Source organism: Heterodontus francisci, chromosome 11 (assembly GCF_036365525.1).
Source record: "Heterodontus francisci isolate sHetFra1 chromosome 11, sHetFra1.hap1, whole genome shotgun sequence".
NCBI classification, from domain to species: domain Eukaryota; kingdom Metazoa; phylum Chordata; class Chondrichthyes; order Heterodontiformes; family Heterodontidae; genus Heterodontus; species Heterodontus francisci.
The window spans coordinates 62163662-62180063 of record NC_090381.1 but is presented as its reverse complement, the minus strand read 5'-3'; the positions used below and the strand labels follow the sequence as shown (position 1 = coordinate 62180063).

General features: G+C 41.4%; 1 protein-coding gene across 1 annotated transcript in view; it reads left to right on the top strand.

The window, feature by feature from the left end:
• Positions 1-16402, top strand: part of pdcd10a (programmed cell death 10a) — a 43184-nt gene that overhangs the window by 21990 nt on the left and 4792 nt on the right. Inside the window, exons 2-4 of the mRNA XM_068042188.1 lie at positions 770-963; positions 3222-3275; positions 13013-13130. Coding sequence (XP_067898289.1) covers positions 874-963; positions 3222-3275; positions 13013-13130 — 262 coding nt within the window. The 5' untranslated portion in view covers positions 770-873. The remainder of the gene's footprint in view (positions 1-769; positions 964-3221; positions 3276-13012; positions 13131-16402) is intronic.

The following is a 16402-nucleotide window of genomic DNA, read 5'->3' as shown; positions in this document are numbered from 1 at the left end:
CACTTTTCTACAAGCCATTTAGTTAATATTTTTATGGCTTGAGTTAGCTCTACCTCAGCTTTGCATACTTTTACATTGGTATTTGGATCTAGTTGTTGTGAGCAGTTGTCACAATCAAGTATCATAACCCCAAGCCCTGAAATTCACCTGTTACCATTGTAAATTACTTGATCAGTTTCTTTACAAGCTACAAAGTCTTTGGTGAAACACCAAACCTAACAGGGTAAATTAGGTGGAGAGATTTGTTAGCACTGCAAGTTGCATATCAGACAATTTTCAGTTCCTACAGTGCAGCTGTATGTTGAGCAATACCTACGCAAATGTATTTTGGAAAGGACTTGAGCATTTTGGTTCAGTTTCTTAGTGAAATTGAAAATATTTACCATGGTTAAATAGTAACTGGTTACAACGTTAAACATTTTTCATGTCTCTCTACAGGCATTTACTTTTCATAACACTTTTGACCATAATTATAATCAGTGTTTCATTTGTTTTGGTTAGGATAGCTCAAAGTTGAGTATGCAGCTTCATCTTCTGCAAACCACCCAACTAACTTCTGATTTGTGGTTCTATGCACTTCACTAATTCTGCTCCACAATTTGTATTCAAAAATTCCAAAACTTTCATAGAGATTAATTTTTTAAAAAAGCACAATGTTCCACGTCTAAGTGCTTAGAAGCCCATATCAAACATTGGTTATATATCATCCACTTATTTATGTAAATGGTAGAACATTTTAATGTTCATTTCATGGTTTCTTTTCTTGTAGGGTAGTGACTCATTTTCTGGTGCAAGCAGGGAAGAGGAGGACTCGCTTGGCAGTGAATGCCTTTGCAGCATTTTTTTCAACGAATAGGGTGTGCTTAACCAAGGATGACAATGGAAGAGATGAGAAATGAAGCAGAGACAACCTCTATGGTTTCCATGCCGCTCTATGCAGTAATGTACCCAGTGTTCAATGAGGTTGGTATTACTTTTAAGTTCCAGTAGGCACAAAACAGTACTGATGGTTTCTTTGGCTTTCTTGAAGGCCCAAAGTAACTACATGGCTTATTTTGTACAAATGTAGCTATGATTTCTCCTGAAAGTGACGGTAAAATAGCAGTTGACTGTAACAGAACAGCAGAGTGAACCGAAGGAACAGAAAGTGGCAATGCTTGGACAATGCGCAATGGAGAAACAAGCTAAGCAACTTAAGTGGGATGGCGTGAAGGCAGATACAGTAATAGGCTGCCAATTTTTCATTCAAAGTAACTATCTCTTTTCAGTATCAGCTTATGAATACTTTTTGAACAGTTGTTATGACTGAGGCGGGAGGAGTGCACTGTCTTTGTCTAGTTCCACTTCTACACAGGTCCCAACATATATTGAAATGTTTAACCAGTTACCGAAACGGTCAGTATATACTCTATATTTTTACAAATGACTCCTGACAGTGCAGCGGCGTGCTGACGTCATCAGAGCACTCCAAGCTGCGCACATGCGCAGTCTCCTGCGCTCTGAGATGCTGCACATGCTCAGCCTACGTCTTTCCAGGATTAACTGGTGCATGCGCAGGAAAACACTTCCCCTCTCTGGCCGTTTGCTCCCCGCTTCCCTCCGCCCCCCGCTCTCTTTTTCCCCCCCCACTCCCAACCCAATACCTCCAGATGCTAGCTGTAAGCCACGTCACTTGCCTCCTCTTGACCATTCACTCCAGCGTTTGATGTGTTTCCCACCGCGCTTCCCAAAGAAGCAAGGCGGACCACGAGTGGTGACAGGGCGAGTCTGAAGGGATTTGGGGGTGGGGGGGGGGGATGTGGGGAACGAGTGACTGGAGAGCTGGATAGAGGGGGTGGGGGGTAGCAGGGAGCAAGTGGCTGGAGAGCCGGATTGGGGGCGGGGAGTGAGCGGCCGAAGAGCGGGATGGGGTGCGAGTGGCCGGAGAGTGGTGTGGGGGTTGGTGTGGGGACTGAGAGGCCGGAGCGAGTGGGATTTTGGGTGGGGGTGGGGTGGGGGGGGGGGGGTGGTGAGTGAGTGGGAAGTGAGTGGCCAGAGAGCAGAATGGCGAGGGGGGGAGGGGAGGAGAGTGGGATGGCTCTGAAACCTCACTGAATTACAGAGGGTGTGCAGCACTGTCAGAAGTGCTGTCCTTCTGATGAGACTTTTAACAGCGCAACGTTCTCCTGAGTATGGAACATGTCCATTGTGTGCTGCCATGGGTTGAAGTTGTTTTTCTGTGATAAATTGAGCAGCACCATCTTGAATCCTGGCAGCTGCCTGAACATCGCAGTGACGTTTCAGTGGAACAGGCTGCATTTGCACATGTGCTAGTACAGCGCCACCTAGTGGTTGCATTGTCAGCAAACAGCCATATTTTTATTTCAGAATAAAACCAACCACCCAGGTTTCATTAATAGACAACAAAATTATCAATTTATTATACAACAAGACGTATTCAGTAAAGATGAAAAACATTCACACAGATTGAAATATGAAAGTTCCCTTCTAACTTAGCCCAACATACACACACACACACACACACACACACACACACACACCGGTTAAAGAAAAAAAAGTTTTCTCTGCAAAGATCTCTACAAAAAAAGACAAAGAAAAACACTTTGGTCAAGTACTTGTTAATTCTTGAAAGAAAAGGATAAGATATGGAATGGTATTAGTTGTTCCTTTATTCTGACGTCCCAAATACGCATAGACGGCTGTCACTGGGATCTTTCTGGAGCAGTTCTCTTCAGGCGACGTCGGGATTCAGCTATCACACACTGGATTCTCAGGGTTTCTCAGAGACTGGAGAAAAGGATGAGCTGGTTGCTTCCCTCTTAGCAGGCTGACACCCAACTGACTCTAAACAATCCAAAACAAAACCAACTCTTGACCACATTGACATGTTAAACTCCCCTGAGTCAGCAAGGCTCCTGTTTAGCTTAAGACATGTGACATCCAGTAAGGGTTGTTTTTAAACAGAAAGCTCAAGTCCTTTTTTTTTACAAAAAAGCAAAGTCCAGCATCTATGCAATCACTTCCGTCCTCCAATGGAATCCATTTCCATAATTCTAAAACACGAGTCCTCAAAGAAATTTTAAAAATGGAAGCACTTTCATAACGCAGTATACATATGCTCATCTCTGCAGGTCTAGTTCTGAACCTATTCTTTGAACAGTTTCAATCTTGCAAACTGTAACGACCTTAAACTTTACTAAAATCTTTGTGTTTTATTACAGCTGGAGCATGTTAATTTATCTGCTGCGCAAACTCTCAGAGCTGCTTTCATTAAGGTGAGTTAAGTCACTGTTACAAATTTATGCTAAAGGTACTGTAGCCGGCGATGCTGTCAGTTCAGTTTTTTTTTAAAATCTTGTATTTTGCTTAGCTGTTCAATCTTCAATGTTTAGCATTTCAGATGTTTATTAGAAATGAGATGACTAACAATATTTGTGAAAATGACCTTGGCCAGAAAATCCATTCATGATTCCTTTAAAGCAGCCTTCGTATTCTTTGTTTCCATGCTGTTTCCATGCTCATTAAGGCGCCTAACTTAATTTGTTTCTTAAAATGCTGGTATACAATATAGGCTATGGACCATATTCAAGGTAAAGCTCCCTCTATTCTGCCTTGGCGTACTTTAACAGAACCTCTGAACACTGTGCACTTCTCCAGTGACTCTTTAATTTCTCACTTTAGTCACCCTTTTAGTATCTCTGGCAGATTGCCTGATGGGTCCCTGTGCTATGGACCCTTTTAAAGTGCACCCAGTTTAACCCATTGTGATCACATAATGTGCAGCAATTGAAACTACAAGAACTCAACCTGAGGAGTTATAAAAGTGAATTTTTCCTTTAAAACAGTGGTCAGTGTGTTTCAAAATGGCCACCGAAGGTCTAAAGACCTGGTTTGTGTATTCAAACTGTCTGCTCTCTGGCAAGGACAAAAGAATACATTCATCCTAAACCCATCAAGAGACATTTTTGAAATAAAAACAAGAAATGCTGGAAAATACTCTACAGGTCTGGCAGCATCTGTGGAGAGAGAAGCAGAGTTAACGTTTCAGGTCAGTGAACCTTCATCAGAACTGGCAGTTGTTGGAAATGTAAAGGGTTTTTAAGCAAGTAAAGCGGGGGGTGGGGCAAGAGATAACAAAAGAGAAGGTGTTGATAGGACAGAGGGTCACAGAGACTAACTGACCAGAAGGTCATGCAACAAGGGCAAATGGTATGTTAATGGACTGCTAAAAGACAAAGCATTAGTGCAGAGGGGGTGTGAATAGACTGTAAAGCACAAAGCACCCCAAGCACGAACATTAAAAAAAAACAGTGGGTAGGCACAGTAGAAACAAACTAAACAAGCTAAAATAAAATAATCAAATAAAAAAGAAAAAGTAAATTAAGAAAAAATAACTAAACATAAAAAGGAGGGCCCGTCATGCTCTGAAATGATTGAACTCAATGTTCAGTCCGGCGGGCTGTCGTGTGCCTAATCAGTAAATGAGATGCTGTTCCTCGAGCTAGTGTTGATGTTCGCTGGAACACTGTAGCAATCCCAGGACAGAGATGTGAGCATGAGAGCGGGGTGGGGGGGTTGTTGAAATGGCAAGCAACCGGAAGCTCGGGGTCATGCTTATGGACTGAGCGGAGGTGTTCCGCAAAACAGTCACCTAATCTGCGTTTGGTCTCCCCAATGTAGAGGAAACCACATTGGGAGTAGCGAATGCAGTATACTAAATTGAAAGAAGTACAAGCAAATCACTGCTTCACCTGAAAGGATAGTTTGGGGCCTGGGATAGTGAGGAGAGAGGAGGTAAATGGGCATGTATTACACCTCCTGTGATTGCAGGGGAAGGTACCATGGGAAGGGGACGAGGTGGTGGGGGTAATGGAGGAGTGGACGAGGGTGTCACAGAGGGAACGATCCCTTCAGAATGATGACGGGAAGGGAGGGAAAGATGCGTTTGGCAGTGGCATCACGCTGGACTTATGTACTTGTCCATAGATGGCGTACATGTCCATAGATCTCTGAAGGCAGCAGCACAGGTAGATAAGGTGGTTAGGAAGGCATATGCTGGCCTGGCCAGCGTCGCCCACATCCCATGAATGAATAAAAAATAAATAAATATGGGATACTTGCCTTTATCAGCCGAGGCATAGAATATAAAAGCAGGGAGCTTATGATGGAGCTGTATAAAATGCTAGTTAGGCCACAGCTAGAGTACTGTGTACAGTTCTGGGCACCACACTATAGGAAGGATGTGATTGCACTGGAGAGGGTGCAGAGGAGATTCACGAGGATGTTGCCTGGGCTGGAGCATTTCAGCTATGAAGAGAGACTGAAAAGGCTAGAGTTGTTTTCCTTAGAGCAGAGAAGGCTGTGGGGGGACATGATTGAGGTATACAAAATTATGAGGGGCATTGATGGGTTAGATAGGAAGAAACTTTTTTCCTTAGCGGAGGGGTCAGTAACCAGGGGGCATAGATTTAAGATAAGGGCCAGGAGGTTTAGAGGGTGGTTGGAATCTGGAACGCACAGCCTGAAGGGGTGGTAGAGGCAGGAACCCTCACAACATTTAATGTATTTAGATGAGCACTTGAAACGCCATAGCATACAAGGCTACGGGCCAAGTGCTGGAAAATGGGATTAGAATAGTTAGGTGCTTGATGGCTGGCACAGACACGATGGGCCTGTTTTTGTGCTGTGTAACTCTGACTCTATAGATGTGGCGGAGGATGATCCTTTGATCTGGAGGCTGGTGGGGTGGAAAGTGAGGACAAAGGGAACCCTGTCGCGGTTCTGGGAGGGAGGGGAAGGGGTGAAGGTAGAGGTGCTGGAAATGGGCCGGACATGATTGAGGGCCCTGTCAAACACAGTGGAGTGGGGGGGAAATCCTCAGTTGAGGAAAAAGGAAGAAATATCAGAAGCGCTGTTCTGGAAGATTACATCATCAGAGCTGATGCGTCAGAGACGGAGAAACTGGGAGAATGGAATGGGGTCCTTACAGGAGGCAGGATGTGAAGAAGTGTAGTCGAGGTAGCTGTGGGAATAGATGGGCTTATAATGAATATTAGTAGACAGCCTATGCCCAGAGATGGAGACAAAGAAGTCGAGGAAGGGGGAAGTGTCACAGATGGACTATGTGAAGGTGAGAGAAGGGTGGAAATTAGAAGCAAAGTTGATAAAGTTTTTTAGTTCCGGGCGGGAGCAGGAAACGGCACCAATACAGTCATCAATGTACTGGAAAAAGAGTTGGGGGCGGGGGCCTGAGTAGGATTGGAACAAGGAATGTTCGACATATCCCACAAAAAAACAGGCATAACTAGGACCCATGCGGGTATCCATAACAACACCTTTTACTTGAAAGAAGTGAGTGGAGTTGAAGGAGGAGTTGTTCAATATGAGAACAAGTTCAGCCAGGCGGAGGAGGGTGGTGGTGGATGGGAACTGGTTGGGCCTCTGTTCAAGGAAGAAGCGGAGAGCCCTCAAACCGTCCTGGTGGGGAATGGAGGTGTAGAGAGATTGGACATCCGTAGTGAAGAGGAGGCAGTTAGGGCCAGGAAACTGGAAATTGTCAAAATGACGTAAAGTGTCAGAAGAGTCACAGATGTAGCTGGGAAGAGACTGGACCAGGGGAGAAAAGATAGTCAATGTAGGATGAAATAAGTTTAGTGGGGCAGGAACAGACTGAAACAATGGGTCTGCCGGGACAGTCCTGTTTGTGGATTTTGGGAAGGAGGTAGAAGCAGGCTGTCCGGGGCTGTGGGACTATGACGTTGGAAGCAGTAGAGGGAAGAGCTCCAGAGGAGATGAGATCAGTGACAGTTCTGTGGACAGTAGCTTGATGTTTGGTGATGGGGTCATGGTCCAGGGGAGGTAGGAAGAAGTGTCTGAGAGTTGGCGCTGAGCCTCTGCAAGGTAGAGGTTGGTACGCCAGACAACAACAGCACCATCCTTATCTGCAGGTTTGATGACAATGTCGGGGTTAGAACTGAGAAAACGGAGTGCAGCAAATTCAGAAGGGGGCAGAGAAATTGAGACGGCCGATGTCTCGCTGACAGTTTTCAATGAAAAGATCAAGAGCGGGAAGGAGGCCAGAGGGAGGGGTCCAGGTAGAGGGGAAATGCTGGAGGCCGGTGAATTGGTCTGCTGGTCGGGGGGAGGACTCCTGGTCAAAGAAGTGAGCACTGAGGCGAAGGCGATGGAAAAAGAGCTCAATGTCATGCTGAGCATGAAATTAAATGACGTGGGGGCGTAAGGGGATAAAATTGATTCCTTTGCTGAGTACAGGATGTTCAGCGTCGGAGAGGGGAAGGCCAGAGGGTATAGTGAATACATGGCAAGGGATCAGATCAGAAAGGGTGGAGTCATAGGGAAGTGAAAGGGAAGAAGGATCTGGAGGGGCTTTAGTCCCCATCAGCTGCTGGAGCTTACATTCCATAACACCTGAAAGGAAGAAAAAAAGTTTTTTGTTAATGGGTCAGATAAGACGCAGGATGAAATGAAACTGCGGAGTAGAACAGCTTTGAGATAAGGTGAGGTGGTGCTTCTGGAGAGAGAGGTCCAGTGTGTACATGTGGCGGCGCATGGCACTGGGTGTGGGTCTCAGGATGCGGTGAGAACGGCAGTCCAAGGAACGTTGTATTTCTCGGAGATACCTATAATCCTGGGTGGATTCAAAACACGAAGGATGAAACTTCAGTTGGAATCCACGTGGAACAAGTCGGAGCCGAAGACCGTCGCTGAGGAAGGAGATGTGGCTGTGAAAATGAGTTTTGGTAGAGACTTCATCAAACACCAGGAGGGAAATAGAAAGCAATGAAGATGAACGAGGTAGAAGAGACAAACTAAAATCCCGGCGGAGAGAAGTGCAGAACTTCTTCAAGGTAGGCATTCCTGGAAGAGAAGTGGCAGTGAATTAAGCACTAAAATAAAAGCAAAATACTGCAGATGCTGGAAATCTGAAATAAAAACAAGAAATGCTGGAAATACTCAGCAGGTCTGGCAGCATCTGTGGAGAAAGAAACATTTTTGAATTGAATGGGTACTTCTGAAACAAAAAAGGTGTGAAGTAGCCACATTCTGGGCCATTGTTGATCACTGCAGAGAGGAAAATCTATCTCCCAACAAAGGAAAAGGTGTGAAACCAGTTTTGGCCTTAAAAGGTAGCTCTCTGGAGAGAGAGGGAGACCCAGGAAGAAGCATCATAAGCTTGTTCAGCTGAGAGCTGGGAAAAAATCCAGCAAGCCAAAAGGGAAGGCGCCCTGCTGCGAATTGTATATTTTCAACTTGTGCAGCAGTGAATTGAAAGTGATCCTCTGTCTTCAAACTGAACTTTCAACCAACAGAGAAATCTACACCTCAGACATAGAACCATAGAAATGTTATGGCACAAAAGGAGGACATTCAGCCTGTCGTGTACCTGCCGGCCGCAAAAACTAGCCACCCAATCTAATCCCACCTTCCAGCACCTGGTCCATAGCCTTGCAGGTTACAGCACTTCAGGTGCATGTCCAGGTACCTTTTAAAAGAATTGAGGGTTTCTACCTCCACCACTGTTCCTGGCAGTGAATTCCAGACACCCCCCACCCCCACCCTCTGGATGAAACAGTTTTTCCTCATGTCTCCTCTAATCCTCTACCAGTTAACTTAAATCTGTGCCCCTGGTAATTGACCTCTCCGCTAGGGTAAAAAAGTCCTTCCTGTCTACTCAGTCTAGGCCCCTCATAATTTTGTACATGTCAATTAAGTCACCCCTCAACCTCCTCGGTTCTAAGGAAAACAACCCTAGCCTATCCAATCTTTCCTCACAGCTGCAACCTTCAAGCCCTGGCAACATTCTTGTAAATCTCCTCTGTACTCTCTGCAGAGCAATTTTGTCCTTTCTGTAATGATGTGACCAGAACTGTATGCAATACTCCAGCTGTGGCCTAACCAGCATTTTATACAGTTCCAGCAACCAAAGAGATCTCCAACAGAATTCAACAGGGTTACTGTGAACCCGAAACCCTACCTCACTCAAAACCACTTGCCCCTTTTCCTCTCTCTTTGTCTGCACATGCAGTTGCAGCAATTTTAGGATAAGGCATATTGCTCAATAAATAATTAATCTTCTGTTTTAAACCTACAGGAAAACCTGTCACTGTCTAGTTTAACAAATAAGAGGTTAAAATGCTAATAACAAAAACACTTGCTGCGGTTCGATGGCAATCACCCACATCCCCCACATTGTGGCTGTAACACGATCCTTAGTATAAATGACATTTGGCAGGAGTGCAACTTGGGTTAATTTTTATTTCATATATTCATTTTTAAGGATATTTATGAGGATACATGTGTTTTTTTCAGGATTCAAATCATTGCTTCTGTCTGTTCTCAAAAAATATGTCCAATCCCTCGTCAAATTTATTTTTATGTTTTATGAAGTTATCTGTGCATTGTGCTTTTTCTGCAAGTGGTAGGTATTATGGCCTATACCACACAGTGCATAATGACCTCTCTAAGCTGGATAGTACAGAGAGTTTGCACTGTTCTGTTTCCTTTGGTGAACTTGTTCCAATCCAACACCGATTTTGAAAATCTCCTGCTGAATCCTAAGGCTTTTGGGAATCTCAATCCATCTGCTGAGTGTGGGTTCGCACACACAATTCTGTACATCTTGGCATCAAATTGCCAGTCTGGAACATAATGATGACTTGGATGGGAAAATTGCATTGTACACTCCTTTTGAATTGAAAACTAATCTAGTACAGTTGACAGCCCAAAATAAAATGACTTTTGAGGATATTCCTCAGGATTGCTGTATTTTTGTTGAGTTGAGTGAGATGAGGTGGATTGAATAATGTTCAAATGTCCTTGGAATTATTGCTGCTTTCCAGCTTCTCACCAATTTGTAGGACTTCCTCAGCTGAAAATCAAATAGAAATTATTTTGGAGCATAACTTGCTATGTTGGAACAGTGACTTCACTGTTAGGAAATTTGAGAAAAACTCTGACCTTTTGGAACCAGACAAGTCTACTGGTTACAACTGTAAAGTATCAGTCATCTATACTGTAAATCCAAGAAGAATTATTTTTGTAAATTAACATGCTTTAACCTACCAGGAAAATGCAACTCTGCCAAAGCAACAAAACACAATACACTCTAGTAAGCACTAAAATCTTATGTTAAGTTGAAAAGGGAAATACTGCTGTTATTTTGACTTGGTTAATACCAATGTAAAACTATGACAGTCTGCATAAAAACGCACGTAGGAATGTCTTAGTACATTAGGTTTACATGCATGAGCTTTGATCAGAATTTCTGCCCTTTGTCACTCTCAAGTCATCATAACATTGTATGTAACTTGTCATTTTCAGAACAAGGATTTCAAAGTCAACTTTTTTTTTGAAAGGAGGTAGAAAATGAAAAACATTTTTGAAAACTCACCACTTTGGTAGCCTTACATGGAATAGAAACAAAATTGTTCACTTATAAATACAGAACTGTTTATACAGGAAATTCCATGGTGCTAAACAAATTTCCATTCTGTGAAATGTCTGAAGCAAGCATGAAATTTCCCTCAATTAATGTGCAGAATATCTATTAAATGTTCTCTACTCATTAAGGGTTGGATTAGTGTACTCTGCATTATATACATGTTTTAAACTTAATGCATATATCTGGCTTATGAAAAAAATCATGGTAGGAGGCTGCAAAACCTAATTGGATTTGATGTCTCAAATGCTGCAAAAATTCAATTTGTTGCATCTTCATGCATAGCAGTAGAGATGCTAAGAGTTCAAAAAATGTTATCCAGTAGACTTAATATACACTAGAATAGATTATAGCCCAGAGTCAATGGCCTCAATTTCTTTTTATTCTACCAAACACTTCTTTTGCCTTCAAAGTTAAATGGCTTTGAATTCTGCCTTTATATCTGAGCGAATCTAATAATACATATTAAACTCCTGGACAAGGAACAAGCAAAACATTCTCCAGTAGGTGATCCTTACCTCACTTGTAGCATATCAGTTCTTCCTTTTGTGCATTGATCTTCTCTTATGGAGGCTGATGCTCTTTCACATTTACGTTTACTCTTTCTTGTACTTGGTTTCTCTCAGTCAGTGGCTGTTGTTTTCGCAAGTGTGTCTTTTTCTATTTTAAATTAATAGTCCTCTGGCCTGTGATGTTCTGAACTCTTCCTGTTTATTTTTAAGCTTGAGATATACCATCTTGTGTGCTCTTTTACCTTTGCACTGAAATTAAGGCTTATCTCACCATCTCCTTAACTTCTGAAGTCCCATCAAATTATAGAAGTGTGCTACTGCAGGATTGACTTGTCACGGTGGTGATTGTTTAAGGAATGCGCTATATTTTAATTTAACTTCACATTATTTTCAAACTCAAATGGATTTTTTGATGGGGAAGGAGTGTGACTAAATAGCTAAAGAGGAAAGTTGTTGGCAGTAAACACTCCACCATCCCGCCCACCCCGAACCCTACTTTCGAACTGCAAGGTGCAACTGAGCCTGGCATTACATAATTATACGCTCCCTACAAAATTGTAATCCCTAAAAAAAAAACCTCACAATCTGCCGACAAACTATTTCAATGACTGAGTTATAACAATTCCAAGCTTGTTTTTCTATACTCAAATTGGTTATTTTCTCATTTTCCAATCAAAATTAGTGGCATGTCATTCAGTGATCATAACCTTGCTGCCAGAAGTATAATTTTTGTCGGAGGATTAAGATTTTGTTTTACCTAAACAGATTTTTGTAGAGTCCTGAAGGCATATAGTATCTTGTATTTAAAGGTAATGTGGATCTAATATCAAACCCCTGATTCCAATACTATTGTATTCATTGCCCTGATTTAGCAAGTTGCTGATCTTATTTACACATGAGAATTTTGGACTAGAGATCAGATTTAAAAATTGGATTAACTTGGATGTATTTGGTAAATGTCATTTGTTTTTGTAGTGATAGTGGGTTCATACAGTATTATGCCACAAAGCATTATTCAGTTCTCTTGGAAAGAAAAATCTGTCAGTGCAGTTAAGAGTTTTAGTTTTATCTGTTTCTGTACTAATTGTCTTGGGAATGGCAGGAGATAGAAATTGCTTTTTTTTGATCTGCCCAATCTACCTTTGACCTCTGGTTGGTTATGCTGCAATTTCCAAAACACATTGTACTTCTCGTGAGGCACAGATTCGATAATTTAGACTATGCTTCTCTACCCTTTTTTATGTTAAAGCCATTTTGGCCCTGCAAGCCAATTTGTTGGATAAATTAGATGGATGTGTCCAAGCCATTTAATCTCTGTTTATTCCCCCTAACCAAAGGGAAATTAAATGAAATTTCAAAATACCTATCTGAGTTTCCACCTTTTTGCTTGATATGAAATTTTCAAATTTCCAACATTCCTGTCTACTTCAAAAATTACTTTGGTTGGCAACTAATAGAAAAGCAGTACTGGTCTTGGACATTTTATTTGTTCAAAAAAACTTTTTTCTTTTTACAAGCTTGACCATGACTGAAATCAATTCTGGCCTGTAATTGCTCTGCTTGAATCATATTTCCAAAGTCTCCAAATTAATGAATATTCACATGATTCTGATTTACTATAATAATGCTCTTCTTCTATTAGCTGCCGACCTATATAGTGTGAATTTAATGGTGTGCCTGTGTAGTTCAAATCGGTGATTGTATAGGTTGATGAGCAAATAATCTTCCAGATAGTGCAATGCATTTTTCCATTCTGCATAATGTTTATAAATATAAAACTGGTATATAACAAACCTACTGAATATAAAACTAATTTGGTACTATTCATGGATGATAATTATAACTAAATATCAAACTTTGTCTATTGTTCCTGTCCTCAAGATATGTTGCAATTTGTTTGCACAGACCATCCATAGCCTATTTTTAAAAATAGTCCTCCTTTTAGATATGATGAGCTAGAGCTAAAATATAATTGGATTAGATGGTATACTGTACATGTTCAGAAAGCACTTGGTGAATTGATGACCTTTTTTCAATTTAGGCAGAAAAAGAAAATCCTGGTCTTACTCAGGACATCATAACCAAAATTCTGGAAAAAAAGAGTGTGGAAGTTAATTTCACTGAATCATTACTGCGCATGGCTAGTGATGACGTTGAAGGTATGACCGACCATTCTCAAGTAGACTGAATGCACAAGGAACCAGAAGTACCTTGTACTAAATAATATGTTAAATATTTTTTACTTCAAGAAACACATGCCTACATCTTCTTGACAGTGCCACTTGAATCTGTCGAATTTCAATCTTTTCTTTCGAGGTTGAAACTTCCAATTTGGTAATTCCATTGATGCACCGGGAGATTTGAACCTCTTCATCTTTAATCTCTCATAGGTAAAAGTACTGTACAGCTACATCATGCAATACAATCAAGAGAAATGTAGCGTAATGCAGCTTGTTTTCTGTCTAGCTCCATCTGTTTCTTATGCTACTGAATATCATTCCAGGGGCACATGTAGAGCAAGGCAGATGGCAGATTGTAATGGTCTAACATTCTTTTAGGAGCTGTTATCTGATGTAAGCATTCTAACTTAGGATTTGATCTGTGTGGAGGAGACACCTGTACAAAGCAAACTTTCTTGAGTATAATGTAGTTTAAGAATAATTCATGAATGACCGTTGCAAGTGTTATGCAACTTGCAAGGACTAAGTTTGGAATCAAGTTCTCCATCTGTGGTAAAATATTTCAATTTGTTATTGAAATAATTAATCTAGAAATTAAGACTCAGTTTATGGCTCAGATTAACAGTGGTCTTTCACCTCTGTGATTTGGATTGAAAAGATGAACATGTCTCTAGATCTAAGCCCATAATAGAAAACTCACTAATTCCGTACTTTAGCAACCAACTAAACCAATCCAACTGAGGCCTCTGGATGACTAATATGGGAAATGAAAATATTTCATACTGGTACAAAATTCAGCTCATATCCTAACTTGCACCAAGTCTCATTCACCCATCAGCTCTGTGCACACTGGCCTACATTGGCTCAAGCCAACAATGTTTTAATTTGAAAATTTGCATCCTTGTCTTCAAATCCATCCATGGCCTCACTCTTCCCTGTGTCTGTAACCTTCTCCAGCCCTAAAACCCTTTGGGATCTCTGTGCTCCTTCGATTCTGGACTCTTGTGCAGCCTCCACTATTCTTGTCCAAGCCACTGCAGCTGTGTCTTGAATCATCTTGGCCTTGAGCTCTGGAATTCCCTCCCTAAACCCCCCCACCTCCCTTCCTTTAAGACATTCCTTAAAACCTGACTCTTTGACCAAGCTTTGTCACCTGTCCTGATGTCTCCTTCTTTGGCTCAGTGCCAACTAAGTGCCCGTTGACACTCCTGTAAAGTGCCTTGGGAAGTTTTTGAATGTTAAAGGTTCTTTTGAAGTAGTTGTTGCATTGTTGGTCTAGAGAAGAGCAGATGGAACTTTATTTTATATTGTTGTGTATAAGAGCTGAGAATGCTTGATGCTGACAGGTGTGTCTGAATGGAAACCTGAATGCCCGATCACCACCTAGTTGAGCACAAAAATGCAGCTTTAATTAAATTATAATTTTAAATACTAAAGTGTGCCAAATATCCCAAAAACAGTTCCCTTAACTCACTGTGGCTATTAAGGATATGGTGCAGATATAATGCAAATAGCTGTCGATTTAATCAAACTGCAATCTTGCAGCCCCATCGCATTTACAGTACCATGACATGAGTGTATTTTTACATTGAGATCTAAAACAGTAAAGCGCACAATGTCAACTTTACAAATTAAATGTTGCCACAAAATTATAAAACTTTTCTCGTACTAGATTTCATTTCTGATATGAGCAATGTATAATCGGTACCATATATAAAACTAGTATGTTATAACCAGAATGGCGATCCACTTTTTGCTGGGTCACTGATAGCTCCTTTGTCTTCCTTGTAAAAGTAGTGAAAAGTTCAATTTGTTGACATCTTGGGAGTTTTAGGGGAGATTTGAAGAAACATTTTTTCACCCAGAGGGTGGTTGGAATCTGGAACGCCTCTTGAAGAGGTGGTGGAGGCAGGAACCCTCACAACATTTAAGAAGTATTTAGATGAGCACTTGAAACGCCATAGCATACAGGGCAACGGGCCAAGTGCAGGAATATATTAGAATAGTTGGTGCTGTATGGCTGACACAGACATGATGGGCTGAAGGGCCTGTTTTTGTGCTGGATAACTCTGACTCTATGTTGTGATGCCAGCACTCTTAATACACTATGCTGTCTCAATGTTTGTTCCAGGCCTCTGAAATAGAGGTGTCTCTCTGTCCACCATCTTGACTTATGTAGGTAATTGCACAAGGCCATTTCAATAAACTGAAATTTAGCACTCGATGAACCTATAGGAGAATGGGGCAGCAGATAGTGTATTTTTTCTTCTTCTTTCATGGAATGTGGGTGTCGCTGGCAAGACTAGTATTTGTTGCTCATCCTAATTGCCTTTGTGAAGGTTGTGATGAGCTGCCGCCTTGAACTGCTGCAGTCCTGAAAAGTAATCTATGGTGGCTAATTTGGCATTGCACTCAACACCTGACACACATACATGCTTATAAGAACTAGGAGCAGGAGTAGGCAATTAAGCCCCTCGTGCCTGAATAGAAGCTCTTAAATCTGAAAGATTTAATGTATAAACTATTGAAGAATTTTGGTCTCTGTAGTAACCTAAAATCTGGTCTCTGATTTGACACTGATACAAATACCTCCTTTGTTGACGGTTCATGTTCTTAACAACCTGATGCAGCTATAAGCTAGATATCTTCTCCTTGGATGAGTTTGGTCACTTCTTTGAGCCTGAGTATGTTGTCTTCTGAGATTTTGAGAGAAGTGGAATCTCATTTATTTGTAGCTCCAGATTGGAACTTTGGATGTAGCTTCAGATAAATTGTCAGAATGTTTAGGGGCACTCGTTTGTTAATTACTTGTAGGTGCGACTGAAATATCTATCCGAACCTTTGATGCAGTTAACAAAAACAGCGAAAACAAACTGTGTGGTCATTTCCAGCTCCAATTGTTTCTTTGTTGATCTTGAAAGTTTCTTTCCTTCACACTGAAATAAGGGAATTATTTTCTATTTTTATCTGAAGCTGGCTCTGGAATTCATAAGTTCTTTTGGTTCGAGGAGAAAGATATAACTAACCCCAGTTCCTTACCACCATAATTCAATTTAAGTAGTTGATCTTGATTATCAATTGCCAGCTTTTCTTCCTGTAGCTATGCAATCCATGGGCACCTAATAAGTATCGCTTTGGCATCAAAACCGCAATTGAACAGTCCCTGTCTTTAACCCTTAAAATTCAGGTACAAATCTAAAAGCTATTGTTGGCTTTTGCAGTTTTGGCAGGAGCAGTAAAGTAACTTCACA